Genomic DNA, 17,781 nt, shown 5'->3' on the forward strand with positions numbered 1-17,781 from the left:
GTGGAATGGTCAGGGATTCTGGGAGCTGAAGTCAGACGGCATCGCATTCCATCACGCAGGCGCACTCAAGGCCTGCTTGTCAAGACTCCCCGCCACGCACCGCTGGCGACAGGGAAGGCTCTCGCGCGACTGGCGGGCGTTTTGCGCCTGCGTACTGCCGCGTTCTTTCCGGAAGCAGCTGAAAGACAGCTGGGTGAGTTGGCAACGCTCGGAGGGGTGCTTCCCTCTCCTTCACGGGGCGCGCGGCTGCTTCTTAGGAGCCCCCCCCCCCCGAGCTCCTTCGCGCGCAACTGAGAGAAAGGGGCGGAGCTTGGAGGCGGCGCGTGAGGGGGCCATAACGGCAGGCAAGTGAGTCCTTTCCTCGGGTTTTCACACAGGCCCCCCGCCCCGCACGGATGGGAGCATGGGTGCCATTGCTAAAGAGTTGTAGTTTGGGAGGCACGAGCACTCTTTGGCGCGGAAAGCTCAACACCTTGTGAAACTACAATTCCCAGACTGTTGTTTTGATACAACCCTCTTCCTCCTTGGATCAGTTCTCTTCCACTTTGCTGGTGGGATGCAGCTAACTATATGAGAACCCTAATTTTAAAGGCAGTGGGGGAAAAGAGTGGCTCGTGTTTCTTTTTTATTTATTTATTGTTGTTGTTGTTGTTGTTAGTAGCTTATACTAGAACTCCTTCCCTCTTGCTGTGTTTCCACAACATCCATGAGGTTAGGTGCCTCATCTCCTTCTCTCCTTACAAAGGAACACTTCAAAGACATACAAAGGAAAGTTTGTTACTTGGTAAGAGTTAATAGAGCTATAGGATCATGCAGCCTGGCATCTCTAAATGCTTTGCAGAGTCATAAAAATCAGATTCTTATCAAGAAGTAATATCTAGACTGCAATAGAAGTACAGTATTTATTTACCTCATAATATTAATAATAATAATAATAATAATAATAAAACTTATATACTGCCCTATCTCCTCAAAGGACTCAGGGCGGTTTCCAACATAGCAAGGAAACCATACAACAACTTAAAACCATACAACAACAAAACATAATACAATAATGAGCGTAAGTACACTAACCATACAAATCAATCAATTAACCACAGGCTTAAGAACTAATAACAAAATACTCCATCAGCCTCCTCCTCTTGAGCGAAGAGGTGAATTCATGTAATAAGCTCTGTTTTGATGCTGCATCTCAGCTTGATCTGGGAGTCCTCAGTGACACAATGGGTTAAACCCTTGTACTCGCAGGACTGTCAGCAGTTTAGATCCGGGGAGTGAGGTGAGCTCCCGTCTGTCCTGTCTGTCAGCTCCAACTTCCCGGGTAAAACATCAAAACACCTGACCATCTCCTGGACAACGTCCTTGCAGATGGCCAATTCTCTTACACCAGAAGTGACTTGCAATTTCTCAAGTCGCTCCTGACACACAAAAAGATTGATCTAAATGTCAATCTTGTTTTATATGCTGTAAGTGTTTCTGTTTGTTTACAGCAATGGTTCCCAACCTTTTCTTGACCAGGGACCATTTTGATCAGGAAACATTCTCCAACATTAGTACCAAAAGGGTTACAAATCTGTTTTTGGTCAACTTTAGATTCAGTTTGGTTATCTGGGGTGCTGATTCAGAAAATACCATCCAGTAGGTGCCATCTGCTCGCCCACAGAAAACCATATTGAATAATTTAGAGCTGATGTGGTCAATCCCATACAATTTTCTGAAACACCACCCCAAATAACCCCAAGAACAGGCCTAAAAATGAAGACACCAAGGCGCCCCCGCTTCTGGGCGCTACATGGAATGGCTCCGCTCAAGAGGAGGGAGGAGAAGGAGAAGCAGCAGTCAGGAGGCTTCTTGTTGTGCCTTTCCTGGTTAGTCAGCCTCTCCCCTCCTGACATCTCCATTGCCTCATCACTAAGAGGGTTTCGCAAGACCAATCAATCTCGTTGCAACAGTGTAGTAACAGTGAGGCTGCAGACCACATTTTAGTTCTTGGGGACCATTGGTGGTCCACAGACCACAGGTTGAAAACCACTAATTTACAGCAAGATTGAGGCTTGTGTCAGTAATCTGCAATGGTCCTAATTATTTTAGCACAGGTTTTCAAATTATCTCAAACTTGTATTAACCATGTGAATCTGTCATCTGTGGTCAGGTCATTTGTTTGTGGGGAGATACCTTTGCTCTTCAAGAAAAAGGATAGTGAATACCATACATTCTCATTCTATTGCTCTTTCAGCGTTTGCATTTAAAATAGAATGGGATGAAAGTGTATAGGATAGACCTGTATTTCTAGTTCGATGAAGAGCAAATACTGGCAGTGAATGGTGTATTGTGTACAGCGGGCCCTTGTTATCAATTGGGGTTTGGTTTCAGGACCAATGGATACCCAAATCCATGGATGCTCAAGTCCCATTATATACAATGATATAGTAAAGTGGTGTCCCATATAAAAAATGGCAAAATCAATGTTTGCTTTTGGATTAAAAAAAATTGTGCTGTAGTTAGAGAACCTATAGATACAAGACAGACTATATGTAACTGAATGAATGAATGGTTTATTGTACCAGCCATAGGCCATGACATCAAATAATATACAACCTTTAAAAGTACAATAAACACTTTCCAAAATAAACATTAAAACTTATTCTATATACTGGCTCTTTAAAATTATAATAGCAATGATATGATAACAATAACAATGTCTGATTTGTATCATCCTAAACTTATCTCTATTTCTAGTCTCTGCTGTGGATTTTACTAATTTAGCTCAGATTTTTTGGGTTGCGACTACAAATGTGGCAACCTTTAATGTTATATTTTTGAAATAATTCACTAACAAGTCAGATAACTTCTGACTGTTGCCATGCTGCCCTTTCTTCCAAAAGGGCTCCCAGAAGATAGTTTTTAGGGTCATTATACAAAGGGCAATGGAACAGATAGTGTATTAAATCTACTCTTTCCCCCCGACCCACAAATACAAAGTCATTGGGTATGTGGGATCCCTCTATATCCTCCCTCTAGCCCAGTGGTTCTCAACCTGTGGGTCCCCAAGCGTTTTGGCCTACAACTCCCAGAAATCCTTGCCAGTTTACTCTCTATTAGGATTCTTGGGAGTTGAAGATCAAAACATCTGGAGATACATAGGTTGAGAACCGCTGTGAGTCTATCCAGCTTGATGGCATTGTTTGAAGCACAGGGCTGTAGATGTTTTTTTAAAAGGGTTACAAACATTAAGTCTTGATGATATTGTTGACGATATTGGTCACTCTTTAGTAGAGGATACCAAGTAGACCTTGATGTTTACTAGTCCGCAAGTTGTCAGATGCATCCATCTCAAAGATTTTATCTCTAATCGCCTTCTTGTCCAACTGTATTAGAGTTGTTGTTGACCTGTCAAAATACTGATGGAGCAGGGCCAACCAGTATTGAACCCAACCTCCCCGCTTATATTGTTTCATCAAGCATTGCTTTATTATACTCTCATCCTCCATTTCCAGGAGTCTCTTCCCATATGAGATGTTAAGCTTATGCATTCTGGCCTTAAGTGAGGGAAGATCCAATTCAAGCCTTAACAAGGCAGATGGTATCTGGGGGAAGGGCTAAAAGAGCTCTTACAAACTTATTCTGGATACATTCAACCTGATTTGTGTTACCCTGACCCCATATTTCCTCTCTGTATAATAACTGTGGTAGAATTTTAGTGGAAAAATCTTAATTGTGGGACATAGCAAGGAACTCCCCTTTATTTTCCCAAAGACTAGAATTGATTTTGCTGACCTCCAGGCGGATAATTTGACTGTCTTTATATGATGCTTCCAATTACCGTAATTGTAACTAGTTATTGTGCTTGTAATGTTTATAGTTATAGTGTCACTTTAAAGCTTTTGACAGAAGTGAATTTAAGGACAAAAGTCCTGCGGTGCACCTACACTGTAGAATTAATACAGTTTAACACGACTTGTAACTGCCATGATTCCATGCTATAGTATCCTGGGAGTTAGGTGAGGTGAGAAGGCTAAAGACTGTGAAACTGCAACTCCTAGCATTCCACCACATTCGGACATGACAGTTTAAAGTGGTGTTGATCTAGTGTAGATGCACCCTTGCACTCATAGTAATGTTAACTCTTTAAATCTTCTATGATAGCCTTGTTGTTTGTTGTATCCTTTCAAGTCACTTCTGCTGTAGCACTAAGAAGAACCTTGTTCTTCTTAGTCATACGGGGTTTGACTTTGCTTTTCTCTGAGGCTGAGAAAGTGTGAGTTGCCCAAGTTCACCCAGTGTGTTTCCATGGCTGAGGTGATTTTCAAACCCTGTTATCCAGAGTCAAGTTTTTTACCCTTGGGTAAATCAGGTAGTATTAAAAAAATACAAGTATAGTGAAATACCAGGAGTATGTTATTGTATGCATGCTGACAAGGAAGCAAACTTCATCCAAGTATATTGATAACTGGGCTATAAGTCTCATGAACTTTCCCTGGATGGTTTTGTAGCATGACTGCTAGTATTTTATTTATTTGTTTATTTGTAATTGCCTGTTTTCCCCCCCTTGGACTAAAACCAAAAGCAGCTCACAAGACTAAAGACAAGTGTAGCTATTTTAAAAATAAAAAGAGCAATGTAAGTAAAAACAGAAATATTGTAATGCCAAAGCATAATTAAAATATGAATGTTAACACACAACTGCAGTTTAAAATCGTCAGTTTAAACGGCAATAGCATCAATTTACTTTTTAAAATGTTCTCTGCCACCAGTCAGCTACTAAAAGCCTACCTGAATAAAAGGGTGTTTGCATGCTCATAGGACAAAGACACAGATAGAGCCTTGTATCCCTTGACAGAACGTGTGTGCACAATCACCATATCCTTCTCAGTAAAGAAAATATAAAAGTTCACCTTGCTATTGCATGCCTAACAAAGGAATCACATAAATAAGAGATGGAACAAAGGAATCAAATAAGTCTCACTGTGTTTCTTTGGAATTGCTCCCTCTTAAGTGTGTTCATCTTGGCAGCCTAAACACGGCCACTTCCATTTTTTTTCTTTTGCCATATGTCATATTTTTAACAACCTTTTTCTTTCTCTTTTTAGCAAGATGTTGCCTACCACCTCCCTTAATTCCCGAGATCATGGCAATGAATCTTTAAACTCAAGGGAAGCAGCAAGGCACACAGCCGGGGCAAAGCGCTACAAATACCTGAGAAGACTCTTCCACTTCCGGCATATGGACTTTGAGTTTGCTCTCTGGCAGATGCTCTATCTCTTCACCTCACCTCAGATGGTGTATAGAAACTTTCAGTACAGGAAACAAACAAAAGACCAGTGGGCAAGAGATGACCCAGCCTTCCTTGTATTGTTAAGTATCTGGCTCTGTGGTGAGTACATGAGGAATTTGTGAGATGATTTGTAAACCAAGTGTATTGGGGCAACACTAGGTTAAAGCTAGGTTTGATGTTGCTTCTCTCATGTCCCTGCATGGAGCTTGGAGCTGACAGAGGGAGCTCATCTGTGCTCTCCCCCGGATTCGAACCGGCAACTTTCAGATCAGCAACCCAACCTTCAGGTTAGCAGTCCTGCCAGCACAAAGGTTTAACCCACTGCGTCACCAGGGGCAGAGTTGTTAATATGTAAAACTTGTGCTTATGCTCACCATTTAATTGAATCATATATGAGCATTACATCACCATTGTTGTCTCATCAACCAAGACAATGCTGTTTCAGTGAACTATGGATTATAGTATGACTAGGATTTTCAGGAGCCTCCAGTGGCTCAGTGTGTTAAAGCGGTGAGCTGCTGAACTTGCAGACCAAAAGGTCCCAGGTTCAAATCCGGGGAGTGGAGTGAGCGCCCGCTGTTAAGCTCCAGCTTCTGCCAATCTAGCAGTTCGAAAACATGTAAATGTGAGTAGATCAATAGGTACTGCCCCGGCGGGAAGGTAACGGCATTCCATGCAGTCATGCCGGCCGCATGACCTTGGAGGTGTCTATGGACAACGCCGGCTCTTCGGCTTAGAAATGGAGATGAGCACCAACCCCCAGAGTCGGACACAACTGGACTTAATGTCAGGGGAAACCTTTCCTAGGATTTTTACATAGATAAAGCTTACTTTCTAACTTCAGTGTAATTTCTTTGTTTCCCCAAATAATAAATTGTATTAGTTTAAAAAAGGAAAAACAGTGATATACATTTACAAACAGAACAGACAACATACAGAGACCGTAACAAACACAGTAGAAAAGACAGTGCCTGCATCCTCTCACCCGTGAACCCACCACCTTGTGTGACTTTTTTAGAGCCACCCACATTGTACGCAAATATTTTACAAAACCAGTCTGATTGTCATCTTCTTGCTTTATTTTTTTTCTCCAGTGAGTGTAATTTTCTTACATAAGTCTCACCTATGAGCAAGACTTGAATCTGTCACAGATTCTCCCCAATAATCTGTTGATATTTTAAATTTGTCCCTCAAAGACTGGTACAAAGTAACTGAAAAATGCAGATATAATTTCTACCTGTTAGGGATGGGCAACTGTGGCCCCATCTATCTACAGTGATAGTTTAATGCAATTTGAAGCTAGTTGCAAAACTGCGGCAGCCAGAATACAAACTCCCACAAGATCACACAAAAGAAAGCCCTTAATGTGCATCAATGCAGTGTGGTTTATGTAATGACCATCTGGGCCTCAGTCTGGTTCCAGTATTTCCTATGTATTCATTTGCACAGCAAAAACACTTTTTTTTGCTACCAGTTTGAAGCAGCATTAAATGGTTAATGTAGATGAGGCCTGTGCCTTCCCAGTATATATGTGTGTGTGTGTGTGTGTGTGTTGGTTGGCCTAATTCCCAACTGACCTGGACAACATAGCCAATGGTGAGGAGGTCTGATAACTGCAGGCACAGCTTCCTTCCCTTGCAACTGTTGTTGCCAGTGTGGTGCTGAGTGCTAAACTACAAATATGCAAGACCAGGGTCCAAATCCCCACCCAGCCATGGAGTGACCTTAGCTGACCTTAGGAATATCAGGCTTTCTTGACCTCAGAGGAAAGCAGTGGTACCCTGCCATACACATGCACAAGAAGTCTGACGCATTCACCAAAAGCTGGAAACATTTTTAAATCACATAACAGAAAAAGCTGCTCCTGCTCCTCTTCTTTTTCTTCTTACCATCATAATTTATAACCTAACTATCACCCAAGATTGGGACACAAGATGGCTTAAGAAATAAACATTACAATATAATTAAAAACATACAAAAAGTCAAAGAGATAAACTAGCCCAGCTTTGTGTTGAAGGACTAAGCTGCTAGCATTGGTTATGAAGAATTCCTGTCCTTCCTCTGTGCCTTGCCTTATGTTTGAAGCAAGTTACCAAAGATGAAAAGCCGCATTCCTCTTTATCCAGCATGGCAGCCTCCAGTGAGTTAGTAATTTCAGTCTTGTAACTTTGTTCATTTATTCACACAACTGGAATACCTAGTTAATTTTTAAAGAAAGGAAAGTAAGAGTATCTTTGAATAAGAGTTTAACAAGCTTATGTATGTCTGCCTGGAAAATTGTTATGGAAACATTCCAAATGCAAGCCATAATTTTCAATCTGTCAGCGTTGTTCACAGCAAGGGACTATTAAATGTTGGTTTGGAACAATCTTACAGGGAATGAATACATGTTACTGTAAACCATGAATTCAACATTTAATTAAACATAATTTGAACTTGAATATCTAAATTAGCCTTCCTCAGTCTGGTGCCCTACAGTATAAGATGTTAATTCGTGCTAATGGGAGTTGTGGGTCATCCTAACTGGAGGAATCTAAGAAGTCGGAAATCTTGAACACATGCAGGTATTACTGTAAAGCCGAGTATTTAGCATGCCTAGAATTCATTATGAATTTCTGTCTTTCTCCTGCAGTATCCACTATAGGATTTGGCTTTGTGTTGGGATTGGCCTTTGGGGAAACCATCAAGCTGCTGCTTTGGGTTGTGTTTATAGACTGTGTAGGAGTTGGCCTCCTAATTGCGACTTTAATGTGGTAAGCGATTAAAGCAACCTCAGTAGAAGTGAGTCTGGTTTTATATGCTTGAACTGTGTTGTATGCAACTTTATGATTAGGAAAGAAGTACTTTTAAGTAAACATACTCAGGAAATTACTGGGGTTTGTTTTTAAACTATGTTTATAACCTGATGGCTAGATATTTAGTACTGTCCCAGCAAAAAGGCTTCAGTTCAAGATTTGGCTAAACAAAAAGTTTACAATGAAATGTACAGGAAGAATGCTACTAGCTCCAATAACCATTGATTCTGAACACAGCCATATAACTACTTGTAGCTACTGTATCCCATTTACTTCTACTTTAGTCAGTATGTTTATCTAATTATTGTGCATAATATCTATGCATACACTTGACCAAGATGACATAGTGGCTAGAAAAGTGGGTTCTAACGTTTATACTGTATCTTATATGGAAGTAAAGAAAACTTTTATCTTATCTTGAATCTTGAAGAAAAGGTTATGGAAGTGTACATTTGTATTTCTATTAGCCTGCTTCTGGAGAATCAAATGACTATGTATACTTTATCAGTACTTTTACAAGATCTTTACAAGGCTTTTTATGTGTACAAGAAACAGATTGGATTTTGCAACAGATAAACAGTGATTATCTTTTTTCCATGTATGTAATTGCAGTAAAAAGAATGATGGCATGTCATATTGAAACAGCTTGGCTTTGCCTGGTCATTTAATATTTTGATCTTGAATTTTCTCTCCCCATCAAAAGGTTCATTTCCAACAAGTATTTGACAAAGCATCAGAGTAGAGACTATGATGTAGAGTGGGGATATGCCTTTGATGTTCACTTGAATGCTTTCTATCCACTTCTTGTCATCTTGCATTTCATACAGCTGTTTTTCATTCACTGTAAGTAAGCCTTTTCTTTACTACTACTCGTATTTGTTTTACTGTCATGCTGTATTCTGATTATATAAATTATTTCTTGCAGATGTAATTATGTTGGATTCATTTATTGGCTATTTCATTGGGAATACTTTCTGGCTGATTGCAATTAGTTATTACATCTATGTGACATTTCTAGGGTACAGTGGTAAGTAATGATAGTGTTTTTACCACTTATTAATGGTAGAAATGCCTTGTCTTTTCTGTGGTTTCTCATGCAATATGCGAGTGGACCTGATTGTATACAATATGGCCCCATACCCATGGGACCGGTATGGCAGTTTTATTTACTTGCCTACAACAAAATATTTCCTCTCTTGGTAATTTCTAAATCCTCCAGTTGAGTGTGTAGTATGCTTCTTCCCAATGTTACTAGAGAGTCACTCTGGAAGACCGAGAGGTATCCTCTCTAATAATTTTAGGTCTTTCATGGCAGCTCTGTCCTAACTTAAAGCAGAAATTGTTGATTTCAACAGAATTTGATATTATCCAGTTTCCTATTTCCACAGAAAGTTCAGGAATGTGTCTCAGTTGGATATGAGGGTTGTACCTTAATACAGACTTGACTGAAAGGCTTGGAAGCCAGAGGAAATCTTAATAGGAACTATGAAGGGTTGATAGATCACTATTATATAAACTGCTGTGTGGAAATTCCTTGCAATGACTCCATCTTACATTACATTATTATTATTTTGCCCTACTTTGAAGTCACTGGATAGGCTATAGCAGGGGTCCCCAAACTAAGGCCCGGGGGCCGGATGCGGCCCTCCAAGGTCATTTACCTGGCCCCCGCCCTCAGTTTTAATAATATATTATATTGTATATACATATAATATTGATAATAATCTTATGTTATACAATATAATAGTAATACCATATGATAATATTAATTATATGTTATATATTACATATTATATAATAGTATAGTGGTATAGTTCAATATAGCAACATATAATGCTAATATTGTGTTATGCTAATAATATAATATATGGTATGTACATACAGCTGCTCTGAGTCCCCTTGGGGTGAGAAGGGTGGGATATAAATGCAGTAAATAAATGCAGTAAATAAATAATTAATTTTAGACTTAGGCTTGTCCAAAGTCTGACATGACTTGAAGGCACACAACAACAACAATCCTAATTAACTTGACTATCTCATTGGCCAGTAGCAGGCCCACACTTTCCATTGAAATCCTAATAGGTTTATGTTGGTTAAAATTGTTTTCATTTTTAAATATTGTTTTGTTCTTTCATTGTTGTTGTTGTTGACCTACAAATAAGACATGTGCAGTATGCATAGGAATTTGTTTGTATTTTTTTTCCAAATGATAATTCAGCCCCTCAACAGTCTGAAGGATTGTGGACCGGCCCTCTGCTTAAAAAGTTTGGGGACCCCTGGGCTATAGCTTCAAAGATCAGACAGGACCTGACTGTATGAAAAACCAATTATACATTACTTCTTATTAATATCTACTTTTGTTCCATTTCATTGACCCTTGAACTAACCTTGAGTTTGATAATGTAAAGGAGTAGCAAATGCTTTGCTGGCTTGGCTTTTATTGAAGATTGGTTTCTCTTAAACATTTTTTGGGTGACAAGATAGTCACAAACTGAGATTTCCGTGTAATTCCTTGTGATTAAATTTGTCAGTGCATTCTGTATTCCGAGGAAATGTTCCTTGCTCTTTCAGCCTTGCCATTCCTGAAGAACACAGTGGTCCTTCTGTACCCGTTTGCTCTTCACATCCTGCTCTACGTGGTTTCATTGGCCATGGGATGGAACTTTACAAAAGCGCTTTGTGTTTTCTATACATACAGAGTGAAATAAACTGAACTCAGTGAATGAGTTGTTGCCGCCTCTTGTACAAATGCCAGGATAGGTGAAGATGCTTTTGTAAAATAATGTAAATAATTTGATCTTCACTGTAGATCAGTGTGCATAAATATGCAATTTTTGAAGAGATGTATTTAACAGTTGCGAACTTGAAAATTCTGTATTCTTCTGCATTCCCTTCTTCCTGGAAAGAGTTGTATATCTCTGTAATAAAGTTTTTTTTTAAAAAAATTATGTATGACTTAGAAGAGTAATAAGTTATTTGTAAGCCTGGTAAATGAAGTCATTCCAAAAAAAAAAAACCATCTACTTTTAAGTTGCTTGCCTTAGCTTTGTCTCTCAGGCTGCTTCCATTTTACTTGCAAAATATGTAGACTTCCTTTGATTCTTCACACATTGTCTAATCTAGAGCAGGGATTCTTAAACTTTTTCAACATGTGACTCCTTGCATAAAATTTTTTATGTGACCCCAGTTATAAAACTTTATAAAATAGAATACCGGTCAATTTTTTTGAATGCCAAGTTAAATCTGTGGATAGGGAGAACAAACTGTACCACAGCAATAATAATTAGGGCATATGTAACTTCCAAGTACATATTTTACATAAAATAAAACCCCTTAAATAAAATACAGTGGCCCTCAGAATCTGCCGGGCTTTGGTTCCAGAACCCACAGTGATTACCAAAATCCCATGATATACAAGGGTGTAGTAGCATGATGAAGTCAAATTTTGCTATTATATACATATACAGTAGTCTCGCTTATCCAACGTTCTGGATTATCCAATGCAGTCGGTTTCCTCTGCAGATCCACAGCTGTTTCTCTAGGCAGCAAGGATTGAACTTTTTACGGATTTAACTTTTGACAATGTTGTTACTGTAAGTTCATTTTATGAAATTCTATATTTGTAGTCAATTTTTTTGTAGTCTAGTCAATGTTTTTAATACATTGCGATGTTTTGGTGTTAAATTTGTCAATACAGTAATTATTACGTTACCGGGTATTGAACTGCCTTTTCCGTTTTGTTATAAAACATGATGTTTTGGTGTTTAATTTGTAAAATCATAATGTAATTTGACGTTTAATAGGCCTTTCCTTTATCCCTCCTTATTATACAACATTTTGGCTTATCCAACATTTCTGCCAGCCTGTTTATGTTGGATAAGCGAGACTCTACCGTACATATATTCAAGCTGTGAATGTTTGAATTTGTGGATGCAGAGGGACCATCCTATTGCAAGTCAACTCTGCAGGAAGATTGATTCAATCCTTAACATAAGAAAAATGAAAACAAGGAGTGCAGTTAGGGAGAAGGAAGTGCAATTAATGCCTGGAGGAGCTGGCGGGGTTCCTTCTTCTCCTCCTCCTTAAAGCTTACATACCTCCATTGTCTCTCCTCACCCCTCTTTCTCCTCTTTCCCTCCATTGCCAGGTAGTTTCTTTCTGACATCCATCCATGTGGTCAGCTGCCTCAGCTGGGCCAGTTTCTCTTCCCTTAGGTTAAGTTGGCCTCCCCCCCCCCCCGGATAGCAGCAACAGCCCCCATAGATCCTACCTGCTTTTCGAGGTGTGGGAAGCCTTTCGCAACCCCAACATTGAGCCAAGGGACCCCATTTGGGTTGGGACCCCCAGTTTTGAAAGCTCCAATTTAGAGAAAACTCAGGACAGGCATAATGCATAGAGGGGCTCAATATAGGTTTTCCACTGTTGTGGCGGAAATAACAGTACCCCTCCCTTTCAAATGTAGAATCAAGACCAGTCTTGAAAAAGCTAAGATGTGGACACAGATTAGTGTGCTTCTAACATTTTATGGAAGATTCTGGATATGAGATTATGATTTCACATCTTTCCTGCGCAAAAGATTGTAGACATTATAGAAAAAATAGGGACAGGCACACTGTTGGGAAGTTATGTCACTGGATACAATACTAAATTCTGGCTTTGGCCTACAAAACCTTAAACAGCTCTGGTCCACCTTACCTCTCAGAATGTATCTCCCCCTACAGGCCGTCCCGCAGATTAAGATCTTCAAGTGAGACCCTGCTCTTGGTCCCGCCGCCGTCACAGATGCGGTTGGCGGGAAGGAGAGACAGGGCTTTTTCGGTGGTGGCTCCACGGCTGTGGAATTCCTTGCCAAGGGAGATTAGGGAAGCCCCCTTACTCATGTCTTTTAGGAAGCAGCTGAAGACCTGGCTGTGGGACCAAACTTTTGGCCCATCCTGAGATATGAGTTGATATGACTTGATGGATTCTGTGAATTAATATTAAGTCGAACACGGACTGGCTGTGACTTTGGCTCGAAACTGCCCCTGTTGTAATGGTCACATGATTTTTATTGTTTTAATTTGATTTGGATACCGGCTTTTGTGTTTTATGTTTGGTTTTACTACGTTTTGTATTATATGTGGCATCTAGTTCTGCCTTTGTGTAAGATCGCTCCCCCCCCCCAAGGGAAAAGAGCGGCATATAAATTAATTAAATAAATAGAGGGACCATACTGTACTACCAATTCTGTTTCTAAACCAGATTTAAGAGCTCATGGTGACACAGAATGTAAAATAACAGTTTACTTAGAGCTGGAAACTCTAAAATTGCTTTGTAAGTTCATCATTTTTATTAACTTTTAAGAATTACCAGACACATTTTTAAAATATTTATTTCAAATATTACATGGGCAGCTGTGGCACATAGCACATTGATGAAAGGCACAGTTAACATGATCCAATTAAGTTTTCAAATATAGCAGTAAGATTAACAAAAGTTAAAATCTCGCTCGAAACTAAAAAAAAAAGACAGTAAGCATTTTAAATGGTTGATGGAAAAATGGAGTGTCAGAGAAATGCTGGCTGCAGCACTGAATTTGCAAATTCCACCAAAGTAAGAACAGGAACACAACAGCAAAGCACTGGCTGAGAAAGAGAATAGGGAATTTCTAACATTTTAAAAAAAGCAGTAAGCCAGTTACTATGGATGATCAACTACTCCGTTATTAAATTTATTTCCTAGGAAAAGTCTAAGAGGAACTCCCAAAAGCCATCCAGTTGTCTGTCACTGTTAAGGCTAACATATTCAAACCTTGGCAACTACCATAATTCAAGTAAAGCACAAATCTGTTTGATTCCTCTGGTAGAGGAAGAAATTATTTTTGAGGCTTATTGTGTCTAAGTATAATTACAGGGAGGGGAAGAGGATAAATACACCTGGCCTGCAAGTAAATGACTGAAATAACAGGAGCTGGTTTGTAAGTGGGAGGGAAGAAGGAATCAAAGGTGGCAGCTTTTAAGATCCTAATTTTTACGAGAAGCATTTTAGCACCAAAGTTGATCTGGGCACCTCTTCATCAATAAACATCTGAAACAGCTATTTTAAAAACACTGCTTGAAGTTACATGTTAAGTAGTGTCAATAATTGAGCTCTGTCTTGTCACACCAAGGCTTTGTTACCATAATTAGGGGAGATTTCTATTTAATTCATTTTAATTAGAGAAAGCGCTTTCTATTTTCTTTTAATGATTTTTCCCGCAATACCATAATAATATTTTAATACCTTTTCCTTAAAAAAATTAATTTACTTTTCCAGTGGCCCACCAACCACAATCCAGTTTCTACTGGTTTAGTCGAGTTCTGATCATTTTTGTTAAAATCTATATGTCCTATCTAATTTTAGGAGAATCAAAGTCCATTGTGGAAACATCTTGGACTATCTGATGCCTGACCACATTACTTCACCTACTTCTTGATAAGGAGTCTAATGACAGCAAAAAAGGCAAACACCTAATCAGTCACACTATCATTACTACTGCATGATTGTGACTGTCAAGCAAAGGCAAGACAGATACTTTTTGGCAAAAGTTTACATCCAAGACACAGAAGTATCTAAGAATTATCTCATGACACAAGCTACAATAATTTGAGTAAAAATTTACCACATGTGATTGAAGTGCAGGTGCGGTTTAAAAGCTTAGCTTTCCATAACTTGGTGGGGTTAAGAAAATAATAAGAATTGGGTTTGTATTACTAGCTTAGTTATTGCATGTCTACTGTGCTCCATGGCACAAAGTGCTCGAATTGCCTCTCCCCAAAGCTACTGACATTTTTATTCCTTGGAAAAAATTCAGAAGGTGACAAACATTAGGCTCATATAAGCTCTCTAGGGACAATCAATTAGAGTGCAATGTTTTAAGCAGGAAGTGAGCCTCTTAAAGGAAAAAGGAATTCATTTAAACATATAAAGAGGTGATAATCAAAATTTTAAAAACAGCTCAGCCAATATGCTTCTGTCCTATTTTTCCCATTACAATCCCTAAAAAAAACAATCATTGGTAAATTGTTCCAAAATACTGAATAGAGATCATACAAAAGGAGTCACAAAGCAAAATGAAAACAGGCAGACATGCTTTTCTTTCCAGAGGAACTAACTTGGCAACATTTCAGAAAACTCAGCAATGATTTAACGTATCAAAATCCCCCTGTAATCAATCAAATCTAAGATCACTGCAGATGTCATACACCCTACTGAAGTAGAAAGTTCTCCAATATGTGAATATTAAACTTTTTGATATTTCACAGGCAATGTTCTTCAAAGTCCTTGCACACACCTTGCTTATTATGTCTTTAAGCAACCTATCCTAGACTTAGGGCCCATTGGCGTCAATGAGGATTGCACACAAAAGCTTTTGAATGGACTGTGTCCTTTGTGTGGTAACAAAAGTGCTTCATTTGCAAACTCAAACAATTCTAGTCATGGCAGTATATTACAAAATATGGTTATTTCATTATCAAAGCAAAATGTAGAGTTAACTCAAGAAGCAAGGTCATTCGTTTTTTTAAAAAACGGCATCAAGTTATTACCTGCATAAAAATATGTACTTTTTAAATCATTTAATAAATTAAATACCCCTAATGGTTTTGAATATATATCCCTGATCATCTATAAAAGAGGGTTTGCATTAGCAAAATAAATGGACCTTCAAAAAGTACCCCCTTCATAAAATGTATTTAAACAACTATATATATATATATATATATATATATATATATTCTCATCTTTAAGGAATGTAACAATATGTACAACTTTTACATAGTAAGTCCTATCACAGCTGGATAGGTTGACAAGATTGCAGTGATCCTTAGGCAACAAAGTCATGTTCGGATGGAGAAACCATGGATCTAGATAAATACGGAATACCAGCTGAGAAACTGTTTTTAGACCACCAAAGCTCTTTTTGCTGGGTCAGTCTTCTCATCTACAGTAGATTTCACAGGAGGTAGAGTTTCAGTGAAAAATTCGTTGGAAATAAGGTGCATGCTCACTGTCTTCACTCTGCTGTTCGTATGATTTTGTAGATTTTTTCCCCAGTCATAAAAATTCTTCTTTCTTCTCCTTCGTTGGTTATCAGTTGGGGATCTTTTTAATATGAATCTGCAATGCAATGTTGATATATAGTTGATGCTAAAGTGGTTTATTAAAGAAGGACCAAACAAAGCTTGGAAAAGGATTGGTTGCAACTCTCATACACCCACTGATCCCTCTACACTTGCAGGTTCAACTTTGAAGATTTGATTATTCACTGATTTGAATAATATGGTTTCTCTGTGAATCTCTAGGTACCCTAGTATGGTCATGGATTTGCACTGGTGAACCTAGATTCTTAAAGAGGCATTCCTTCAGATAAAATACAGCACCTTTTATTTGCAGTTTTTCCACTATCATGGTGGTCCTATGCCCTAACCCCAATAAATGTGGAGAGCTGACCATACATTAAAACAGACAACTAACTGCAACTTCCAGATAGCTAGAATCTGCTGTCTAAGGCAGATGTCCAACTCTACTCTGGAGACATCTTTGGATCTAATCCAATACTCTGATGTACTTAACACATGTGACAGTCCTCTTTCTGCAAAAGCATGCATGTGCTAGTAAAATACCTAAAAGTCAGCTGGTATTAAATTCCATATACAGTCTCATCATTCACTCAGTGCATGGCATTTGTGGCTTGTTGGTACAATAAGAGCAACATAAGCTTTGCATACACACAATGCCAAATGCACTGAGAAAAAAACAGGTTGTCATAGGGTTGCCAGTCTGAATACAGGACAGGACTCCTGCATCTTGAATATTTACAGTACAAGCAAGATGTAGCATACAGGCAAAAGTACACAACTCATTTCCCATCCACTCTTCCAAAACCAACTTTTTGTTCCTGTAGCTACCACAATGTGGCCTTTTACTGGCTACTAGAGAATGGGGGTAATAAAGCCTATAGACCAGTGGTTCTCAACCTGGGTCCCCAGATGTTTTTGGCATTCAGCTCCCAGAAATCCTAGCAGCTGGGAAACTGTAGGCCAAAAACATCTGGGGACCCCAGGTTGAGAACCACTGCTATAGACTATGTTGCTATTGCTGGATACACAGCTGAGTACTGGATCAAAGATGCTTTAGGCTATATTTCTATATCAACTGTACAGGCAGTCTCCAGGTGACAAACAAGATAGGTTCTGTAGGTTTGTTCTTAAGTTAATGTCTCCCATAAGCCAGAACAGGTACATTTTAAGTGTAACTCCAGCCATTTTTAAAAAAAGTTTTAGATAGCACAGGAAAGGGTTTTCTCCCCTGTAATGTTTCTTTTGCTGTCTATGCTCCCTTTCAGAAGATTTCACCTCACTTTCTGTCCCTGCGACAACTGGGTTTTTAAAATGTTGGACTTTTGTGGAAACAAGGAAGGTAAAAAAGTGTCAGCGGAGAGACCTTCTCCCCATGAAAACTCTTTCCAGGAGTGAATTTCCCTTGTTAGGGATAGATTTCCTCACTTCGTACTGTCTCATCTCCGATGGTAGCTAGGAATCAGGTGTAAGCCGGATGTTTGTAACTTAGGGATTGCCTGTATTCAGCTGTAGGAAGACAGCTGGATGTTTCTGTGGTGTTGCCACACCACACAGCAAAATGCTGGGAGTGTAGCAGCTAATATAATATTGTAAAAGATAAGACATCACAAAA

General features: G+C 39.0%; 2 protein-coding genes across 5 annotated transcripts in view; one reads left to right on the forward strand and one right to left on the reverse strand.

Moving 5' to 3' along the window:
* Positions 1–38: 38 nt before the first annotated feature.
* unc50 (unc-50 inner nuclear membrane RNA binding protein) lies at positions 39–11,018 on the forward strand. Of its 3 annotated transcripts, none has more exons than XM_003218783.4 (6): positions 39–193; positions 5,091–5,374; positions 7,908–8,028; positions 8,774–8,913; positions 8,996–9,097; positions 10,642–11,018. In XM_003218783.4, the coding sequence occupies exons 2-6, from the start codon at positions 5,095–5,097 to the stop codon at positions 10,776–10,778; spliced, it is 780 nt and encodes a 259-aa protein (XP_003218831.1). In that variant the 5' UTR covers positions 39–193; positions 5,091–5,094; the 3' UTR covers positions 10,779–11,018. The 3 variants fall into 3 exon arrangements, with proteins under 3 accessions (XP_003218831.1, XP_003218830.1, XP_062833346.1); XM_003218782.4 differs by having other exon boundaries at positions 146–348; XM_062977276.1 differs by having other exon boundaries at positions 146–348; positions 5,095–5,374.
* A 2,407-nt stretch (positions 11,019–13,425) lies between these two features.
* Positions 13,426–17,781, reverse strand: part of mgat4a (alpha-1,3-mannosyl-glycoprotein 4-beta-N-acetylglucosaminyltransferase A) — a 94,098-nt gene continuing 89,742 nt past the window's right edge. For both annotated transcript variants that reach the window (XM_003218798.4, XM_062977274.1), the window contains exon 16: positions 13,426–16,206. In XM_003218798.4, coding sequence (XP_003218846.1) covers positions 16,180–16,206 — 27 coding nt within the window. In that variant the 3' untranslated portion in view covers positions 13,426–16,179. The remainder of the gene's footprint in view (positions 16,207–17,781) is intronic.

This window comes from Anolis carolinensis, chromosome 3, assembly GCF_035594765.1.
Source record: "Anolis carolinensis isolate JA03-04 chromosome 3, rAnoCar3.1.pri, whole genome shotgun sequence".
Classification (NCBI taxonomy): Eukaryota; Metazoa; Chordata; class Lepidosauria; order Squamata; family Dactyloidae; genus Anolis; species Anolis carolinensis.

Coding starts and splice junctions, on each gene's coding strand:
- unc50 (XM_003218783.4), top strand. CDS start 5,095: ATGTTGCCTACCACCTCCCTTAATTCCCGAGATCATGGCAATGAATCT. Junction 8,914..8,995: donor ACAGCTGTTTTTCATTCACT/GTAAGTAAGCCT, acceptor TATTTCTTGCAG/ATGTAATTATGTTGGATTCA. Junction 9,098..10,641: donor GACATTTCTAGGGTACAGTG/GTAAGTAATGAT, acceptor TTGCTCTTTCAG/CCTTGCCATTCCTGAAGAAC.